The sequence below is a fragment of the Saccopteryx bilineata genome, chromosome 1 (assembly GCF_036850765.1).
Source record: "Saccopteryx bilineata isolate mSacBil1 chromosome 1, mSacBil1_pri_phased_curated, whole genome shotgun sequence".
NCBI classification, from domain to species: domain Eukaryota; kingdom Metazoa; phylum Chordata; class Mammalia; order Chiroptera; family Emballonuridae; genus Saccopteryx; species Saccopteryx bilineata.
This window is the reverse complement of record NC_089490.1, coordinates 209920479-209942320: the sequence shown is the minus strand read 5'-3', so window position 1 is coordinate 209942320 and position 21842 is coordinate 209920479. Positions and strand designations below refer to the sequence as shown.

At 43.2% G+C, this 21842-nt stretch overlaps 1 protein-coding gene across 2 annotated transcripts in view; it reads right to left on the bottom strand.

Annotated features, from left to right (window-relative positions):
* The window catches only part of ERO1B (endoplasmic reticulum oxidoreductase 1 beta), a 75221-nt gene that overhangs the window by 46193 nt on the left and 7186 nt on the right, over positions 1-21842 (bottom strand). For both annotated transcript variants that reach the window (XM_066234796.1, XM_066234805.1), the window contains exon 2: positions 7201-7320. In XM_066234796.1, coding sequence (XP_066090893.1) covers positions 7201-7320 — 120 coding nt within the window. The remainder of the gene's footprint in view (positions 1-7200; positions 7321-21842) is intronic.

Sequence of the window (21842 nt, the reverse complement as noted above, 5' to 3'; positions counted from 1 at the left end):
GCCACAGCAATCAGAAAAGAAGAAGAAATAAAAGGCATCCAATTTGAAAAAGAAGTAGAACTATCATTATTTGCTGATGATATGATACTGTACATAGAAAACCCTAAAGTCTCAGTCAAAACACTACTGGACCTGATAAATAAATTCAGCAAAGTGGTAGGATATAAAATTAATACTCAGAAATCAGAGGTATTTTTACACACCAACAATGAACTGTCTGAAAAAGAAATTAAGAAAACAATCCCCTTCACTATTGCAACAAAAAAAATAAAGTACCTAGGAGTAAATTTAACCAAGGAGGTTAAAGACTTGTACTCAGAAAATATTAAAACATTGATAAAAGAAATCGAGGAAGATACAAACTAGTGGAAGCATATATTGTACTCATGGATAGGAAAAATAAACATCATTAAAATGTCTATATTACCCAAAGAAATTTATAAATTCAAGTCAATTCCTATTAAAATACCAATGACATACTTCAAATATATAGAACATATATTCCAAAAATTTATATGGAACCAAAAAAAGAACACAAATAGCCTCAGCAATCTTGAAAAAGAAGAATAAAGTGGGAGGTATAACACTTCCTGATATCAAGTTATACTACACAGCCATTGTACTCAAAACAGCTTGGTACTGGCATAAGAACAGGCATATAGATCAACAGAACAGAACAGAGAACCCAGAAATAAACCCACACCTTTATGGACAATTGATATTTGACAAAGGAGGTAAGAGCATACAATGGAGTAAAGACAATCTCTTTAACAACTGGTGTTGGGAAAACTGGACAGCTACCTGCAAAAAAATGAAACTATTGAATAGATCACCAACTTACATCATACACAAAAATAAAATCAAAATGAATAAAAGACTTAAATGTAAGTCGTGAAACCATAACCATCTTAGAAGAAAACACAGGCAGTAAGCTCTCCAACATCACTCACAGCAATATATTTGCTGATTTATCTCCACGGGCAAGTGAAATAAAGGACAGGATGAACAAATGGGACTATATCAAACGAAAAATGTGTCTTTGCACAGCAAAGACAATAAGAACAGAATAAAAAGACAAACTACACAATGGGAGAATATATTTGACAATATGCCCGATAAGGGGTTAATAACCAAAATTTATAAAGAACTTTGTAAAAATTGTAAAATTCAACATCGGGAAGATAAACAATCCAATCAAAAAATGGGCAAAGAGCCTGACCAGGCAGTGGCGCAGTGGATAGAGCGTCGGACTGGGATGCGGAGAACCCAGGTTCGAGACCCTGAAGTCACCAGCTTGAGCATGGGCTTATCTCATTTGAGCAAAGCTCACCAGCTTGAACCCAAGGTTGCTGACTTGAGCAAGGGGTTACTCGGTCTGCTGAAGGCCTGTGGTCAGGGCACATATGAGAAAGCAATCAATGAACAACTAGGGTGTCGCAACAAAAAACTGATGATTGATGCTTCTCATCTCTCTCCGTTCCTGTCTGTCTGTCCGTATCTATCCCTCTTTCTGACTATCTCTGTAAAAAAAAAGGAAAAAAAATGGGCAAAAGAAATGAATCAACATTTCTCCAAAGAGGACATACAGATGGCCAGTAGGCATATGAAAAAATGCTCAACATCACTAATCATTAGAGAAATGCAAATTAAAACCACAATGAATTATCACCTCACACCAGTCAGAATGGCGCTCATCAACAAAACAACACAGAATAAGTGCTGGCGAGGATGTGGAGAAAAGGGAACCCTCCTGCATTGCTGGTGGGAATGCAGACTGGTGCAGCCACTGTGGAAAACAGTATGGAGATTCCTCAAGAAATTAAAAATCGAACTGCCTTTTGACCCAGCTATACCACTTTTAGGATTATATCCTAAGAACACCAAATCACTGTTTCAAAAGAAGAAATGCACCCCCATGTTTATGGCAGCATTGTTTACAATAGCCAAGATCTGGAAACAGCCCAAGTATCCGTCAGTGGACGAGTGGATTAAAAAGCTGTGGTACATATATACTATGGAATACTATGGGGCTATGAAAAAAAAGGAAATCTTTCCTTTTGTGACAACATGGATGGACCTGGAAACTATTATGTTAAGTGAAATAAGCCAGGCAGAGAAAGAAAAATATCATATGACCTCACTCATTTGAGGATCCAATGAACAATGTAAACTAGGGAATGGAATAGAGGCAGAGTCGGGATCAAAGGGACCAGATGGAAAGTGGACAGAGGGAAAGAGGATGAGAGGAGGGGATCAGAGAAGGGAAAGAGATTGGTGAAATTATACACACATAACAAGCATTATAGAGAGAGAAAGGCAAATCCTGGAGGGAAGGGGGGAAGACATTAGGGAGGGAGGGCAAAAGGGATGTTGAGGGGAACAAGGGGGGTGGGGGTATGTATTTGGTGGGACACTTGAATCTATGTAAACACAATAAATTTAAATCAATAATATTAAAAAGACACACGGGCATTTCCCCCTCCACTTTGGGGGGGGGGGAGTGCATCTTATGGAACAAAAAATATGGTAATTAAAAAAAAATTTTTTTTTTATCTCTAGTTGTTTTCTTTTTGTTCAACTATACTGGCTAGTGCCTCCAACAGTCAAGGAGAGTGTGGGCACCTTCTTAGCTCCTGACCTAAGTGAGAATTCCTTTAGTGTTTCCCCATAAGTAAGATACTGGCAATGCTAATGCTAGGACTGAAATTATTATGTTAAGGAAGTACTCATCATTCTGACTTTATTAAATTTTCTAAAAATCAGGAATGTGTTAAAAACCTAAAAGGTTTATCTTTGCATTCTTCGAATAAAACCCACTTGGTCATGATGTACTTTTTGGTAATATGCTCAAAACTTAGGCATCACATTTAATTTTGTTTCTATCCTCACACCTAACATTCAATCCATAAGCAAAGCTTGTTGGTGTTACCTTTCATATACAACACTAAGATGATCATTTGTCTTCTCTTCTAACTCTACACCCTCTCCCAAATCCATACCCCATTTTCCCTGGACTGCTGTAACAGCCTCCTGAATGGTTTCTCTAGTTCCTGTCTCATATCAGTACACTCTACTTTGTACAAATCTCTCCAGTAGCTCCTATTACACTTAATCTCAACATCTTCATGTGTTCAGTAAGGCCCCCTAATTTTTTTTTCCCTCCGGCCCCTTCTACCTCTCCAACTCTCCACCTCCCCCACTTCCCAACAGTACACCAGTCCTTGTCTTAATTCCCAAAGCAGTCTAACTCCTTCTGCCTGCAGTTTCAGTCCCCTTCCCCAGAATGTCTGTTCCCAGACACTGTCACAGGCTACTCTGTCACAGGAGGAAGGTCTTTGTTCAAATGGCACAGCATATATACATTTCTTTCCTGACCAATCTCTTTTAAATAGGGCTACCTACGTTTCCAACTCCGTTCTACCTCCTACTTCACTTTATTTCTCTCAATAGCACTTATCTCATAACCACGTAAAATTATATTTTATTATTTACTTGTTTGTCTGCCTAATCAGAATAAAAGCTCCCTGAAGTCAGAGTCTTTGTCTTGTTTACTGTATCCACAGCCCCTAGAACACAGCCTGCTACAAGGTGAGGTACTGGGTGAGGAAAGGACTGGACTGGGCAGCACAGGACAGAAACTACCAACACCAGCGTCAGCAGCCCACTGGCCAGGGCAGAGCCACACTGCTGCTCCTGCCTCCAGCTCCTTCCTGCAGTAACATGAGTGTGTTTAAAATTAATCTTTCCTCTTAGTTTTTCTTTTCTGCCACTGTGATATACAGAGGATACTGGATCAATTTCCTTTTTGTTTAATTCACAGGTAGATAGCACCCAAATATCCTAGACCTGGAGCTAAATACATTAACCAGAGCACTGTATTCCTCTCCTTGGGGAATATTCTGGTTATACCAGAGGAATTTCATTATGTTGGGAAGAACATTTTTTAAATTTCATGTAGAAGGATAAATTGTGTGTTGGCTGGCTGAGGACCTGTCCTGCTTTCATTTCTCCTCTGTCACATCCTCTAACTTTCCTTTGATAAACAAAGACTTCCTCTACGTGTATGCAATCAGGACTGTTAACCAAGTGGTTTTCCCTCTTTCCATCAAGTGGTCACATGACCCTACCTAGACCAATTAGACCCTTTCTCCCAGGAATCTGACCCTTACATAATTATGTGTTGCAAAAATTATGGGGAAATGGTGAATTTGATCCAAAATTTGGGTGGCACCATAAAGAGATGGTCATGAGCTCCTGCTCTAATTTCCATCTTTCCTGAAATATGTGGCTTCTGCTTATCTTTCAATTTTTTGAGCTGCTACACACCTTTCCTTAATAAAACTTCGACTTAAAATACCTAAGCCATTGTTTCTTCATTTGCAAAATGTGGTTAACACTGAGCTAACAGAGCTCAGTATAAATAGTAAATGAGATAGTCATTCATTTATTCAAATATTTGAGTGCCTGTTATTGGTCTGGCTTGTAGGGATACAGAAATAGAAGATACAACCCCAAAAGAGAGGAATGAAAGATTGAGGACCATGACAGACTGCACGGACATGTGATCTGGACGCTCTGTGAGAGATAACCTTTGACAGACGGGACACTTTGCCTGACCTGTGGTGGCTCAGTGGATAAACAATCTACCTGGCCTACCGGCTGGTGGTGCAGTGGTTTGAAACCCAGAGGTGGCAGGCTTGAGTGTGGATTCACCAGCTTAAGTGCAGGTTTGCCAACTTGAGCATGGTTTGCCAGCTTGACCGTGGGGTCATATACATTATCCCATGGTCGCTGGCTTGAGCCCAAAGGTCACTGGCTTGAAGCCCAAAGTTGCTGGCTTGAGCAAGGGGTCACAGGTTCAGCTGGAGCCCCTCCTCCCCCCCCCCCCCCGGTCAAGGAACATGAGAAGCAATCAATGAACAACTAAGCTGCCACAACTATGAGTTTATGCTTTTCATCTCTCTCTCTTGCCCTCCCTCCCTCCCTCTCTTTCTCACATGCACGTGTGCTTATAAAAAAAAAACATCACTCTACATGGAACACTGAGATCACCAGTTTGAAATGCTGGGCTTGTCCAGTCAAGGCGCATATGGGAAGCAACTATGAGTTGATGCTTCCCATTCCTCCTTGCCCTTTCTCTCTCTCTCTCCTCTCTCTATAACGAATATATAAAATTTTAATAATAAAAAAGAGACATTTCCTCCACTGTGATGGACTGAACCACATGGTATTGGCATTATTCAACCATTTTGACCTATTAACAGCAACAATTCCATATAGTTAAACCTAGTAGTAGAAAGGAAATAGAAGAAAGCAGCTACAAATGCAGATAGATATATAAATTTAGGGTGAGAATTAGAAGCTATTCTAACCTATCTTATTCATATGTAAAATGCCTAGAATACAAGACACTCGATTGTTTCTTTAGGCATAGATTACTCTTTGAAATATGCATAAAATCTGCATTCCGAAAGCATTCTGTATAGGCCCTGGCCAGGTGGTTCAGTGGATAGAGTGTTATCTCACTGCACCAAGGTCGCGGGTTTGATCCCCAATCAGGGCATGTACGAGAAGCAGCCAATGAGGGCACAACTAAATGGAACAAGTTGATGCTTCTCTCTCTCTCTATCTCTTCCCCTCAAATCAACAAAAAAAAATTTTTTTTAAGTGCCTATCTGCTTCTCCACCCTTCCCCCTCTCTTTCTCTCTGTCTCTCTCTCTTACTCTCCTGCATCCAAGGCTCCATTGGAGCAAAGTTGGCCGGGGCACCGAGGATGGCTCCATGGCCCCTGCCTCAGACACTAAAATGGTACCAGTTGCAGTGGAGCAACACCCCAGATGGGCCGAGCATTGCCCCGTGGTGGGCTTGCCAGGTGGATGCCGGTCAGGCGCATGCAGGAGTCTGTCTGTCTGTCTCCACACACCCCCTTCTCACTTTGGAAAAATACAAAAAAAAAAAAGAAAAACATTCACTTTTTTAGATATTTTTGGTGCTGACAGGGTAATAAGGATAGGTTCCCTAATCTTTAATTCTCTAGCTTGTTACCTTCCTGCATAACTTAAAACTACCAAAATACTGGCTATTTTTTTTAATCCTTAAAAATATTTAAGGAATTAAGATAGCCCATACAGAATCAGGATAAAAGAGAAAATCATGCTCAATTTTTAAAATAAACTAAAAATGAAATCAAAGAAATTCTAAACCCAACACTGAGAACAAGAGCACAGGCAAAACACAAGAGCAGCTTTTAAAACACTGTTCTTTTGAACATAGCCTTACGGCTGCTGCCTCTGAACTGTCACTGGTTACTCTGTAAAGGTCTGGAGAAGGCTGTCAGGTGTAAGAACCAATCCTACACTATCATCTGCATGCTTAGGCTGGCCAGCGCTCTCCCAGGGAGCCACCAGTGACCGTCCGCTACTGTAGCACTTTACATGGTGAACGACGCTAGCACATGACACTGCCATCAGCTCAGCTCAAAGCCTGGGCTGGTGTGACCGTATGGTTACAAGGCAGGCGGACAAAATAAGTCTCTGGCATTTTCAGCTTCTGTAGAGGGAGGAGTATCTGCCTCAAAACAGGAAGTGAAGGTCCTGGTCGGTTGGCTCAGTGGTAGAGTGTCGGCCTAGCATGCAGGAGTCCCGGGTTTGATTCCCGGGCAGGGCACACAGGAGAAGTGCCCATCTGCTTCTTCACCCCTTCCCCTCTCCTTCCTCTCTGTCTCTCTCTTCCCCTCCCACAGCTGAGGCTCCATTGGAGCAAAGATGGCCCGGGCGCTGAGGATGGCTCTGTGGCCTCCTCCTCAGGTGCTAGGATGGCTCTGGATGCAACACAGCAATGCCCCAGAGGGGCAGAGTATCGCCCCCTGGTGGGCGTGCCGGGTGGATCCTGGTCAGGCATGCAGGAGTCTGTCTGACTGCCTCCCCCTTTCCAGCTTCGGAAAAATGCGAGGAAAAAAAAAAACAAAACAGGAAGTGAAAGCTGAAAAGTTCCCCAAACACAGGGAGAGGAGTCAGATTTTTAGTGTTCAAAAGGCTGACAGGTGTTCGGTCTAATACTCAATACATCCAATGATAAATGATTTACACACGGTGCCAAGAAGAGTCAAAGACGAGTTTTCAAAAAGTGTGATAAAGTAACATCTTTAGACAGTTATCTAAAAATCTTTGGTACCAACAGCATAAAAATTATAACCATACCTTGTAATAACGGAAGTAGTCTCGTTCTTGCAACTTTTTTATTTTGGGGAAGATTTTAAAGGTGTTAAAGTTATCAATGCTCTCAATATCACACAGGCAATCATCCAGGACTCCGATGACCTAGGGGAAGAAAAAAAAATATATATATATATGTAAATTTTAAAATATGTAAATGATGCTTGAACCTTAACAAATTTGTACTATTACATAAAAAGGATTTATACATTCAAGTTAAGCTAGTATTTGCTAATTAAGACACATACAATGGATAAAAGACTTAAATGTAAGCTGTAAAACCATAAGCATCTTAGAAGAAAACATAGGCAGTAAGCTCTCTGACATTTCTTGCAGCAATATATTTGCCGATTTGTCTCCACAGACAAGTGAAATAAGACAGGATAAACAAATGGGACTTTATCAAACTAAAAAGCTTCTGCACAGCTAAAGACAATAAGAACAGAATAAAAAGACAAACTACACAATGGGAGAATAGATTTGACAATGCATCTGATAAGGGGTTAATAACCAAAATTTATAAAGAACTTGTAAAACTTAATACCAGGAAGACAAACAATCCAATCCAAAAATGGGCAAAAGAAATGAATAGACACTTCTCCAAAGAGGACATACAGATGGCCAATAGGCATATGAAAAAATGCTCATCATCACTAATCATTAGAGAAATGCAAATTAAAACCACAATGAATTGTCACCTCACACCAGTCAGAATGGCGCTCATCAACAAAACAACCCAGAATAAGTGCTGGCGAGGATGTGGAGAAAAGGGAACCCTCCTGCACTGCTGGTGGGAATGCAGACTGGTGCAGCCACTGTGGAAAACAGTATGGAGATTCCTCAAGAAATTAAAAATCGAACTGCCTTTTGACCCAGCTAAACCACTGTTAGGAATATACCCCAAGAACACCATAGCACTGTTACAAAAGAAGAAATGCACCCCCATGTTTATGGCAGCATTGTTCACAATAGCAAAGATCTGGAAACAGCCCAAGTGTCCGTCAGTGGACAAGTGGATTAAAAAGCTTTGGTACATATATACTATGGAATACTACTCAACCATCAGAAATGATGACATCGGATCATTTACAACATGGATGGACCTTGATAACATTATACTGAGTGAAATAAGTAAATCAGAAAAAACCAAGAACTATGTGATTCCATACATAGGTGGGACATAAAAATGAGACTCAGAGGCCCTGGCCGGTTGGCTCAGCGGTAGAGCGTCGGCCTAGCGTGCGGAGGACCCGGGTTCGATTCCCGGCCAGGGCACACAGGAGAAGCGCCCATTTGCTTCTCCACCCCTCCGCCGCGCTTTCCTCTCTGTCTCTCTCTTCCCCTCCCGCAGCCAAGGCTCCATTGGAGCAAAGATGGCCTGGGCGCTGGGGATGGCTCTGTGGCCTCTGCCTCAGGCGCTAGAGTGGCTCTGGTCGCAATATGGCGACGCCCAGGATGGGCAGAGCATCGCCCCCTGGTGGGCAGAGCATCGCCCCTGGTGGGCGTGCCGGGTGGATCCCGGTCGGGCGCATGCGGGAGTCTGTCTGACTGTCTCTCCCCGTTTCCAGCTTCAGAAAAATGAAAAAATGAAAAAAAAAAAAAAAAAAAAAAAAAAAAAAAATGAGACTCAGAGACATGGACAAGAGTGTGGGGGTTACAGGGGGGGCGGAAGAGGGAAGGGGTTGGGGGAGGGGAGGGGCACAAAGAAAACCAGTTAGAAGGTGACGGAAGACAACTGGACTTTGGGTGATGGGAATGCAGCATAATCAAATGTCAAAATAACCTAGAGATGTTTTCTCTGAACATATGTACCCTGATTTATCAGTCACCCCATTAAAATTAATCAAAAAAAAGAAGGAATTTGTCTCACGGCTAATTCAGGCGGTTAGAAGAATAGTATAAGGGTGCTAATTCTGCTTCTCAGGCCACATCCTGCAAAAGGGGCCCCCAAAATATTGGTGATTTGGCCCTGGCTGGTTGGCTCAGCGGTAGAGCGTCGGCCTAGCGTGCGGAGGACCCGGGTTCGATTCCCGGCCAGGGCACACAGGAGAAGCGCCCATTTGCTTCTCCACCCCTCCGCCGCGCTTTCCTCTCTGTCTCTCTCTTCCCCTCCCGCAGCCAAGGCTCCATTGGAGCAAAGATGGCCCGGGCGCTGGGGATGGCTCTGTGGCCTCTGCCCCAGGCGCTAGAGTGGCTCTGGTCGCAACATGGCGACGCCCAGGATGGGCAGAGCATCACCCCCTGGTGGGTGTGACATTCGAATAAAAGCTATAAAATATTAATAGGCTTTAGAAATAACTTCAAAGGAACTAGTCCAGTAAACAGGTGAGCCCAGACTCCCAGGATGGCTAGGAGCTGAAGAGTCCTTGAGATAGAGAAGTCGCTAGACTCCCAGGATGGTTAGGAGCTAAGGAGTCCTTGAGATAAAGAAGTCACAAAGAACTCCTAAGACAGTAAATGTAACCACATCCTAGGGGATAGATAGGGATATTTCCAGCTGGGGCTTTCAACTGTATGACTGGTTACTAAGGCACGTGACTAGAAGTTAATTTAGGGGAGCCAATTGCTAAATGCCAACTTTGCTTCTGTATGAACTGCTTGCTTGCTACGCTATAAAAACCCCTAGACTGTAGGCGCTCGGTGTAGCTCTTATTACTACCACTAGAGTCCACCCCTGCGCAGGTTTATTTTCCTTTGTTTTTTTGGCCATAAAGATTTGTCTTAAACTCTCCAAGCGTCTCCAGTGTCTGTTTTACCCGGCGAGTGCTACATTTTATGGGGGCCCGCCCGGGATTGCCCATTACGGGTATCTTGACTGGAGACAGGCGGAACAGCTGTTTAAGCTGGTGAGTATTTTGTTGTAGAATTTCTTGGTTTTGTATTCTGGCTCCAGAGCTCTTACAGTCTGTGGTGGCAGACAGGACGCTGTCAGTGACCCGCCCAGACACTCGGGCCAAAGGGCAGGACGCTGCCGGCCGAGGTTTCTGTTTCTGTCTGAAATCGATCGATCGTTTCAAAGTAGTGAGCTCACTCGCGCTGCGCCGCGCTGCTGTCTGGTTGTCTGTTTAGTCTGAATGACTGTGTAGGAAATTTTGTGTATTGCCCTCCTAGGATTTCCTGCATTGCTGTGTTTAGTGTTAATTTGTTTGCCAGTACAGTGTGATCAGCGCTCATCTATTTAGATTACCCTGCTTATAGGGTGGGGAATCCTGTGTGTTGTCTTTGTAGGACTAGAAGCATACCTGGCTGAGAAGAACAAGCACCGCGAGATGGGACAGCAAGAATCTACTCTTAAATCCCCTCTTGATTGCATTTTAAGTAACTTCTCTGATTTTCAGAAGAGAGCTCAGGGTTATGGGGGACCTCCACCCGATCGAGAAACTCTCCGGACCTTAAGCCAAATAGAGTGGCCATCTCTTAAGGTTGGATGGCCATCTGAAGGAACCTTTGATCTGCCCATAGTTTTTGCAGTAAGAGCCATTATATATCAGGTACCTCACCCAGACCAATATGTGTATATAGATGTTTGGATAGATATAGCTACAGACAAACCTGGGTACATTAAGAGGTGCATAAAAGCAAATCAGAAAGTCAAGAGAGCTATTTGTGTGAGCGCTGCGGACATTAAGCCTCGCCCTCCCTCCGCTCCACCTGCACCTGAAAAAGAGCCTCCTAAATCGTATCCGGTCCTTTCTGATGTTACTGAGGATATAGCAGACCCTGTAAATTATCCTCTTCCTTATCAGAAGCCCAGGGAGCCAGATTCAACTGTGCCCGAGAATGTCCAGAGTCCTCCCCACACCCGGGGGGGAACTCCTTATGCTCAACCTTCCTTTGCCGGAGGTGCCCCAATGTTACCTCTTAGGGAGGTGTTGCCCCCACTAGATGAAGGATCACATGCACCATCCCGAATGATTTATATTCCTTTTTCTACTAGTGACATTTATAACTGGAAACATCAGACCCCGCCATTTTCAGAGAAACCTCAGGGGTTAATTTCTTTGCTTGAGACTGTTTTCAGGACCCATCAACCAACTTGGGATGATTGTCAGCAGCTTTTGCACTCGTTGTTCACAACGGAAGAAAGAACCCGCATCAGCCAAGAAGCTGAAAAAGTATTTAGGGAAGAAGGGGGCACTGAAAGGGACCTAGAGAGGACTCTCCCCAGGAGCCCCCCCAGTTGGGATCCAAACAATGACAGGGATAGGGAATCGCTTACCCAATATCGCCAGGCTCTATTAAGGGGAATAAGGGCAGCTGCTAAGAAACCAACCAACTTTAGTAAGGTAGGTGAGGTAACTCAGGGGAGGGATGAGTCCCCTGCTGCATATTTAGAGCGGCTAATGGAGGCCTACCGGGTTTATACCCCTATTGATCCTGAGGCAGAGGAAAATCGCAAGCTAATAAACATAACCTTTGTCACTCAGGCAGCCCCAGACATTAGAAAGAAGCTCCAGAAAATAGAAGGATTTGAGGGAAAGAATAGGAGTGAATTATTAGAAATAGCACAGAGAGTCTTTGTCAATCGCGATGACCCTGAGTTAGGGAGAGCAGCTGTAAAACTACTCTTGGCACAGCAATCAAAAGGAAAGAAAGGGAAACAGCAGCCCTTTAAGGGAAAGAAGGAAACTTTCCCGCAGAAGCAATTAGATAGAGACCAGTGTGCTTATTGCAAAGAGAAGGGTCATTGGAAGAAGGATTGCCCTAAGCTACAGGCCGTAAATCAGGAACAAGGCTCACAAGTTTTGCTCCAATTAGATTGACGGGGCCAAGGCTCCATTTCCGTTGGCCCCCAGGAGCCTATGGTCACACTGTCAATTGAAGGGAAACCAACTACCTTTCTAGTTGACACGGGGGCCACTTATTCCGTCCTAAAGAGACCACTTGGGACATTACAAAAGGAATCCACAAAGGTAATAGGGGTCACTGGCAAAGCTGTCACATATCCTCGAGCCACTGCACGGATTACGGACCTGGCGCGAGGGACTATTACTCATTCCTTCCTGATTATTCCAGACTGCCCTTACCCGCTGTTGGGACGAGATCTGTTGCAAAAATTTCAAGCAACAATAACCTTCAACCAGGAGAAGGATGCAGAAGGCAAGGTATTAGTGACTGTGCCAATATCAGAAGAATACCTGATTGCCTCCCTCCCGGAAGGTAAGAGCGGGTTTAAGGGCGTCCCCGAGGAAGTAAAGCAGCAGGTTCCTGGAGTTTGGGCAGAGAACAATCCTCCGGGATTGGCAATACATCAGCCGCCTGTAGTAGTGCTGTTGCGGAGCGATGCTAGCCCAGTACGCATCAGACAGTATCCTGTGCCTGCTCGGGCTAAACAGGGTATAGCGCAGCACTTGAGGCGCTTATTGGAAGCCGGGATTCTCCGGGAATGCCAATCTGCCTGGAACACTCCTTTGCTACCAGTGCAAAAGCCTGGAACTCAAGACTATCGCCCAGTGCAGGACCTGCGTGAAGTGAATGCTCGGGTAGAGACCATACATCCTACTGTGCCAAACCCCTATACCCTATTAAGTTCATTGCCACCGACCCATGTTTTCTATTCAGTATTAGATTTGAAAGATGCCTTCTTCTGCATTCCATTAGCAAAGCAAAGTCAGGAAATGTTTGCCTTTGAGTGGAATGATCCCGAGAATGGACTTTCAGGCCAATACACTTGGACCAGGCTCCCTCAGGGTTTTAAGAACTCCCCAACCATATTTAATGAGGCTTTATGCAAAGACTTACAGGAGTTTCGAGCCGGCCACTCTTCAATTGTACTGCTGCAGTATGTGGACGATCTCCTTATCGCGGCCCCAAACCAGGAGAGTTGCCAGGAAGCTACGTTAGAACTACTCCAAGAATTGCAACGGATGGGCTATCGAGTATCTGCTAAGAAGGCCCAAATTGTCACCCAAACCGTGAGTTACTTGGGGTATGACTTGAGGGGAGGACAACGTAGTTTGTCTAGCCAAAGAATTCAGACCATATTACAGATTCCTGAGCCTGTCAGTAAAAGACAAGTGCGAGAATTTTTAGGTGCTGTGGGATATTGCAGACTTTGGATACTGGGATTTGCAGAACTGGCCAAACCTTTGCATGAGTTAACACGGGGAAAAGAGGAACAATTTGTATGGACAGAGGAGGCACGAGAGTCTTTTCAAAAACTTAAGGAGGCCCTAGTTGCAGCCCCGGCATTAACCCTGCCAGACTTGTCTAAGTCCTTTCAACTATTTGTGACTGAGAAAAAGGGCATTGCTCTAGGGGTCCTCTGTCAAGAACTGGGACCTTGGAAGAGACCAATAGCCTATCTGTCCAGAAGACTAGATCCCGTGTCATCAGGATGGCCCAATTGTTTGAGAGCACTTGCTGCTACCTCCATCCTTGTTAAGGAGGCCAGTAAACTGACTCTGGGTCAAGACATTCAGGTCATTGGAGAGCACTATTTAGAACAAGTACTGCGGGCTCCACCGGATAGGTGGATCTCGAACGCCCGACTAACACAGTATCAGGCACAGTTGCTGAACCCCCCCGCAATACAATTTTTGAAAACAACGGCCTTGAATCCTGCTACCTTGCTCCCGTTGCCAGACTCATCGGTGATCCATGACTGTAGACAAGTATTAGATACCATTACAGGAGCCAGACCAGATCTACGGGATCAGGCCTATGAGAAGGTAGATTTAACCCTGTTCACAGATGGAAGTAGCTATGTTCGGGATGGGCAAAGGTATGCTGGAACCGCAGTGACCACTCAAGATACTGTGTTATGGAAAAAGGCACTGCCTAAAGGCACATCTGCACAACGGGCTGAGCTTATCGGACTCACACAGGCCCTTAGAATTGCTGAAGGGAAAAGTGCCAACATCTATACAGACAGTAGATATGCCTTTGCCACTGCCCATGTACATGGCGCCATCTACCGGGAGCGTGGGTTATTGACTACTGCAGGAAAAGAAATTAAAAATAAGAATGAAATTGTGGCTTTATTAGAAGCCATTTGGTTGCCTAAAAAGGTGGCAATAATACATTGCAAAGGACATCAAAAAGGGGATTCCCCTATAGTAGAAGGAAACCACTTTGCTGATCGAGCGGCACGGAATGCAGCAGAAGAGGAGGAACACGTTAACCAACTGCTACTCATCCCACCCCCTACTTTGCAAACAGAACCGAGGTATGAGCCTAAAGAAGAAGAGAAAGGTGAGCAACTAGGGGGTAAGAAAAGTAAACAGGGATGGATAGAATTACCAGACAACAGAATATACCTACCACAAGGAGTGTTAAGACAAATAATTCAAGAAATACATAGCAGCTCCCACTTAGGACAACAAAAACTAGAACATCTAGTAAGAAAATATTATGAGGGAGCAGAAATCAGAGATATCATACACTCTGTTGTGTCTAGGTGTCAAGCCTGTGCCAAAGTAAATGCTGTCAATAAGAAATTACCTCCTCTCATCAGGCACCGAGGAAAAGCTCCTGGAGAGCTGTGGGAAGTAGACTTTACCGAAATGACTCCAGGGAAATTAGGCTACAAATATTTGCTTGTTCTAATAGACACCTTTACTGGATGGACTGAGGCTTTTCCTACAAAAGGAGAGACTGCTTCAACAGTTTGTAAAATACTTTTAAGAGAAATCATTCCACGATATGGCATTCCCATTGCTGTAGGGTCAGATAATGGACCTGCTTTTGTGTCCAAAGTATCACAAGAATTGGCAAAAAGATTAGGGATCAATTGGAAATTACACTGCATTTATCGGCCTCAAAGTTCAGGGCAAGTCGAGAGGATGAATAGGACCCTTAAAGAGACTATAATTAAGTTAAGAGAGGAGACTAGCGAAAACTGGGTAGAGCTACTCCCTTTTGCATTATATAGGGTTCGAAACACACCTTATACAGGAAAATGGACTCCTTATGAGTTAATGTATGGGCAACCAACTCCTTTGGTTCCACAAATAACAAGGGAAGAAATTGAGGGTTCTAATCAAAGTTTTCTAAAGTCCTTACAGGCATTGCAACTGATACGTGCAGAAGTACGGGCGCTTAGAGACCAGCAGAAGGACCAACTCAAAGGACTTCCACTGCCAACTCCACCGGAGCCAGGACAATGGGTATGGATTCTTAACCACCGTCGCGGGAACCTTGACGCTCGGTGGCAAGGACCGTTCCAGGTACTGTTCAGCACGCCCACGGCTGTGAGAATAGCTGAAAAACCTTACTGGATTCATCTATCACATGTAAAGTTAGCTCAAGAACCGAGCTTGAAGGAAGCAAAATGGAGAGTCAAAGCGGATCCCCACAATCCCTTAAAAGTGCGGTTCTTACCCGAATTGTAGCAATAGTTTTCTTTTGTATGTTGTTCAGTATTAAACCAGTACCTGCTTTCCAGGAAACCCTGAATCATCCAGAGAATTTATGGGTGGCTTTAGCACGCACCCTAAATGTCTCATCATTTTGCCTTGAACAGGATAGTCATACTCATTTCATGCTAGGAAAATGTCTACGCCCGGTATGTAAACCGGCAGCTGACATAAGGAATTTAACTTTCTTCTCCAGTATCCCTAATAAGACTGTAACTTATCTAGATTTAGCAAACTGGGGAAAAGCTTCTTATCAGTTGCCAAGCCATGCATTACGGATTCATACTCCCCATAGCATTATTGTACCCAATGATACTTGTGTTCTTTTTGTTAATTGTAGTAAAAATTGTAAGACAATCCCTGGTTATTTACCCTGTAATAATACTATCAAATACCCTTCCATTTATGGCTATGTTACCCTGCCTACTGGATGGTTCTTTACCTGTAACTCTATGACGTATAATTATATTCCCCCTAATCTTACTGACACCACTTGTTGTTTATCTAGGATTGCTACTTTCTTACCTAATAAGAATGATTTGTTACTTCTTGAGCATAATACCACTCTTCGCAGTAGGCGTGCTGCCTCCATCCCTGTAGGACCTGAATGTCATGATGAAGTACGATTGTTGTCAGAAGCTGAAGGATATGCCATAATTTTAAGTGTTGTAGGGAATCTAGTATGGGGTGCTTACAATCATAGACAAATCCAGCATTTAGCTTGTAACTTAGCTAAAAGCATCAACGAAACGTCTCAAGCATTGACTCTTTTTAATAATGAACAGCAGCAATTACGTCAAGCTATTTTAGATAATCGGGCGGCTATTGATTATCTATTATTATTCCACCACCAGGGTTGTGAGAAAATAAAAGGAATGTGTTGTTTTAATTTAACTGATAACAGCAATGAAATCCAGGATAAAATAGATAAGATAAAACAGTTAGCAGAGCACATTCAGCAAAATAATGACAATTTAGATTGGTTCACTTCTATATTCAAACTGTCACCTTGGCTAACTACATTGATAACTACACTAGCAGGACCATTGTTAGTATTATTATTAGCCCTCACTATTGGACCCGTAATCCTTAACAAGTTATTTGCTTTTATCAAAGAAAGAATAGAAACAGTTAAAATAATAGTTTTATCTCAGCCGTACCAACGCCTCAGTACAGTTGACGAATCTTCGTTATAGTTAAGGATTTAACTAGGACAAAGAAGAGGAGGAAATGTGACATTCGAATAAAAGCTATAAAATATATTAATAGGCTTTAGAAATAACTTCAAAGGAACTAGTCCAGTAAACAGGTGAGCCCAGACTCCCAGGATGGCTAGGAGCTGAAGAGTCCTTGAGATAGAGAAGTCGCTAGACTCCCAGGATGGTTAGGAGCTAAGGAGTCCTTGAGATAAAGAAGTCACAAAGAACTCCTAAGACAGTAAATGTAACCACATCCTAGGGGATAGATAGGGATATTTCCAGCTGGGGCTTTCAACTGTATGACTGGTTACTAAGGCACGTGACTAGAATTTAATTTGGGGGGAGCCAATTGCTAAATGCCAACTTTGCTTCTGTATGAACTGCTTGCTTGCTACGCTATAAAAACCCCTAGACTGTAGGCGCTCGGTGTGGCTCTTATTACTACCACTAGAGTCCACCCCTGCGCAGGTTTATTTTCCTTTGTTTTGTTCTCTAATTCTTTTGGCCATAAAGATTTGTCTTAAACTCTCCAAGCGTCTCCAGTGTCTGTTTTACCCGGCGAGTGCTACAGTGGGCAGAGCGTCGCCCCTGGTGGGCGTGCCGGGTGGATCCCGGTCGGGCGCATGCGGGAGTCTGTCTGACTGTCTCTCCCTGTTTCCAGCTTCAGAAAAATGAAAAAAAAAAAAAAAAAAAAAAAAAAAATTGGTGATTTGGCTCCTCTGATTTTGCCAATTGGATTAAAAAAAAATAGGTCAGGAACGCCCTGAAATGAAACTAACAATACATGGACATAAATTTAAAGGACTTTTAGATACTGGAGCTGATGTATCTGTTATTGTTAAGCTACACTGGCCTCCTTCCTGGTCCACTCATGCAGCAGCCACAGAATTACAAGGTATAGGGCAGAGTAAATCCCCTCAAGAAAGCTCTAGTTTTTTACATTGGGAAGATTAAGAAGGTCATTCTGGATTTTTTTAAGCCTTATGTGCTCCCTGGATGGCCAGTTAATTTGTGGGGTAGAGATGTTTTGAAAAATACGGGAGCGTTGCTTATCAGTCCTAATGGTTTAGTCAGTACTCAGATGCTTGATCGGGGATTTTTGCCCACTTAGGGACTAGGGAAAGAACAGTGAGGAATTCTCACCCCCATAGAAGTGGCACCCAGTACCAGAAGGTGTGGATTAGGAAATCAAAATTTAGCATAGGGGCCTTGGTAGCTCCAGCTACCCCAATAATGCATTGTGCAGACTCAATTACTTGGAAATCAGATAATCCTGTATGGGTAGACCAATGGCCCCTTTCTCAGGAGAAACTTAGGGCAGCTGCTCAATTAGTACAAGAGCAGCTACAGCTTGGGCACATTGAACCATCTAATAGCCCATGGAATACACTTCCATATTTTGATCTTGTCGCCTCCTGGATTATCAAGGAGCATAGGTGACCCTTACAGCTTATAGGTTTGAGCCTCAAAATGATTGTTGTTCCTTTATTCAAAGGATCGACAACAGCAGCTCTGGGAAACTTCCACTAAATGGCAAATCGCTTTTGCAAATCAATGGACAACTTTATACTGAAACAGTCAACTAAAAATCAGCTCAAAGACTAGAATTATATGCCATTATCATGGCTTTTCAGCATTTGCCATATTCCTCCTTTAATCTATATACAGACAGCAAATACTTACTTATGATTGTTTCCACTATAAAGACTGCTGTCTTAGGGACAACCGCTGATGAACTATTTCAGCAGTTACTCCTTCTTCAAAGACTTGTATGTCAACATAGAGCTCCATGTTTTATAGGACATACTCGAGCTCACTCCATGCTCCCTGGAGCTTTTAGCACAAGGGAATGCCCTTATTGATCAAGCTACACAAAAGAAAATTATTTGGAGCAACCATGACAGATCGAGCAATTCAGTCTCATACTATTCATCACCAGAACGCTGCAGCCCTGTGTAAACAGTTTCAACTTTCTTGGGAAGCAGCACGGCAGACTGGTAAACCCTGTCCAAGGGGTCCTATACTACAATCTGTCCCTTAATTTGGAGTTAACTCTCAAGGACTCCTACCAGGACAACTTTGGCAAATGGATGTTACTCATATACCTTCATTTGGCAAACAGTCCTATGTCCACGTTACAGTGGATACCTATTCTGGATTTATAGTAACCTGTCAGAACAGGAAAGGCTGCTAAGCATGTTATAGCTCATTGTATGCATTTTTCTATTATTGGATTTCCTAAATTGGTTAAACTGACAACGCTCCTGCATATGTAGCAAAAGCATTTACTGTATTTTGTCAAACCTTTCGAATTATGAGTATTTCTGACAATCTTTAAAGTCAAGGTATTATTAAAGTGTACCCAGCAAATATTTTAAGGTCAATTTAAAAAAATTTAAAAGGGGGGAGTCATATCCTGGAACTCCTACAGGTTTACCATATCATGCTTTTTACTTAAAAATTTTTAAATTTCTTTTGAATGCTGATGAACAGGAGACGCCAAATCTTTTTCTCCTGCAAACTTCTATCTTCTTTTATTTGATCCAGCTAATAACACTGGTTTGTCTTTTCCCAAATAGCTCGATATACAGAAAAGGTTTATATAGGCGGATGGGGATCCTCAAACCCCTCAGCGAGATCTTCTGAGCATGGCTTTTAAGGTACCAAGAGGCAGAAAAAGCCCAATAGAGATCAGGGGAACTACCAGCTTTTAGGATATGCCTTTAAAGGCTCCAACGCCCCAAAAGGGTCTCATAGGATTTCATCTGGGTCCTGTTTCAATAGTGACTAGGAAGGTCATTGAGCTAAAGCCTGCCAGGCTTACACACCTTTGCTGTGAGGAAAAAGGGACACTGGAAGGTAGGCTTCCCCCTTGCTCCTCTAAGGGAGGGTTCAGTCTCTTCCAGCCTTGCTCCAGTCACCTATGACCTAACCTTGCCCAGAATGCTGGGGTTTGCCATGAAGGCTGAAGGTGCCCAGGGCCGTCGGCCCCATCTACGACACTGTGGACAAGCCTAGGGTATTTCTTCCAAGAAGCAGGTAAACTGATCTCACTTGCACAAGGGCCACTTAACTATGTCTTGCCTGAATAGTCAGGTTTTTTATTCTTCTCTCAAAGATCTCTGTTGTGAGTGTTGATAGTCCTATTTTCTGCTGCTTTGTTTAATATATAGTGTTTCCTTTATTCCTCCTACCTCAATGTCCCACTCATATTTCAGGCTGGGACCTACTCCTAATTTAGAGCTCTCTTTCCCCCTTTTGCCAACTTCTATTATGAATTTACCTTTACCACCCAGCTTAGTATATCCCAAGGTTCTCTTTACCACGCCACAGTCGCAGAGCTCCAGGGAAAAGCAACCTAGTCTCATCTCTCCAGGCAGAGGAAAACAGAAGCTCCATCTCCACACATGCCGCAGGTGGCTTTTTCAGTACCAGCTAGAAGCAGCGGTCATTGCAACTTGGACATGAGCTGCAAATTATAGAATTGTGACAACAATTCCAGTGCCATGCGACTTTTCCTGGATGCGGCCTTTTTCTGGACTCCTGCTCCTTGTGACAGCTCTGGGGTTGTCACAAGGAGCAGGAGTCTGAAAAGGACTGAACTGGGGTTGGGTTGCATTTGCAGGGATTAGAAATGATGTTGGTGCCAACTTGGACTTGGTGAACATGTTAAAGACACTACTCTTTTTTTTTTTTTTTTTGTATTTTTCTGAAGTTGGAAACGGGGAGGCAGTCAGACAGACTCCCACATGCGCCCGACCGGGATCCACCCGGCATGCCCCCCAGGGGGCGATGTTCCGCCCAACTGGGGCATCGCTCTGTTGCAACCAGAGCCATTCTAGCGCCTGAGGCAGAGGCCATGGAGCCATCCTCAGCGCCCGGGCCATCTTTGCTCCAATGGAGCCTTGGCTGCGGGAGGGGAAGAGAGAGACAGAGAGGAAGGAGAGGGGAAGGTGTGGAGAAGCAGATGGGCACTTCTCCTGTGTGCCCTGGCCGGGAATCGAACCTAGGACTCCTGCATGCCAAGCCAACGCTCTACCACTGAGCCAACTGGCCAGGGCATAAGGACACTACTCTTTTATGGATTCTTGCTGTATTGGCCAAGAGTTTGCTTAAAGGCTTTAATCACTGTAAAAGAAAAAAAAAAAGAAGACTGAATAAAGAAAATGTGGCACATGTACACTATGGTATACTACTCAGCCATAAGAAATGATGACATCAGATAATTTACAACAAAATGGTGGGATCTTGATTACATTATATGGAGTGAAATAAGTAAATCAGAAAAGAACAAGAACTGCATGATTCCATACATTGGTGGGACATAAAAACGAGACTAAGAGACATAGACAAGAGTGTGGTGGTTAATGGGGGGGGGGGGGGGGGGAGGTGTGGGGCACAAAGAAAACTAGATAGAGGGTAACAGAGGACAATCTGACTTTGGGTGATGGGTATGCAACATAATTGAATGACAAGATAACCTGGACATATTTTCTTTGAATATATGTACCCTGATTTATTGATGTCACCCCATTAAAATTACTAAAAATTTATTTATTTAAAAAAACACATAACAAAGTAGTCATATTTACCATGATCAATTCAATAAAAAACGACAGAAGGATTAGCTATACTCATTCTGAAGAACTAAACATTCTTGTTCAGTGGTCAAAAAGAAAGATATTGAATGCTCTTTCCTTTGCCTTAACATACATTAAATCCAAGTAGTCATTGGAATGTTGAAGCAATTTCTTCCAAGACTAACCTAGACCTCACAGACTGAATGTTGCTGTAGTAACCATGTCTTTTAGACTGCCATTTATGGAACAGTTACGTGGTAAGTATGGTGCCAAGAGCATTACATGTGTCATTTCTTTCTCTAAACACCCAGTGAAATAGGTATTATCCCCATTTTACATAAAAAGAAAATAAAGCTTAGCAAGGTTAAAAGAACTTTTCCAAAGTAGGAATGATACTTAGTCCCAAGTCTATTGTACTTTAAAACACATGCTCTTATCCACGACTCAAAGTTTACATTTATCGAAGAAAAAATGATATTTACAAAGTGATT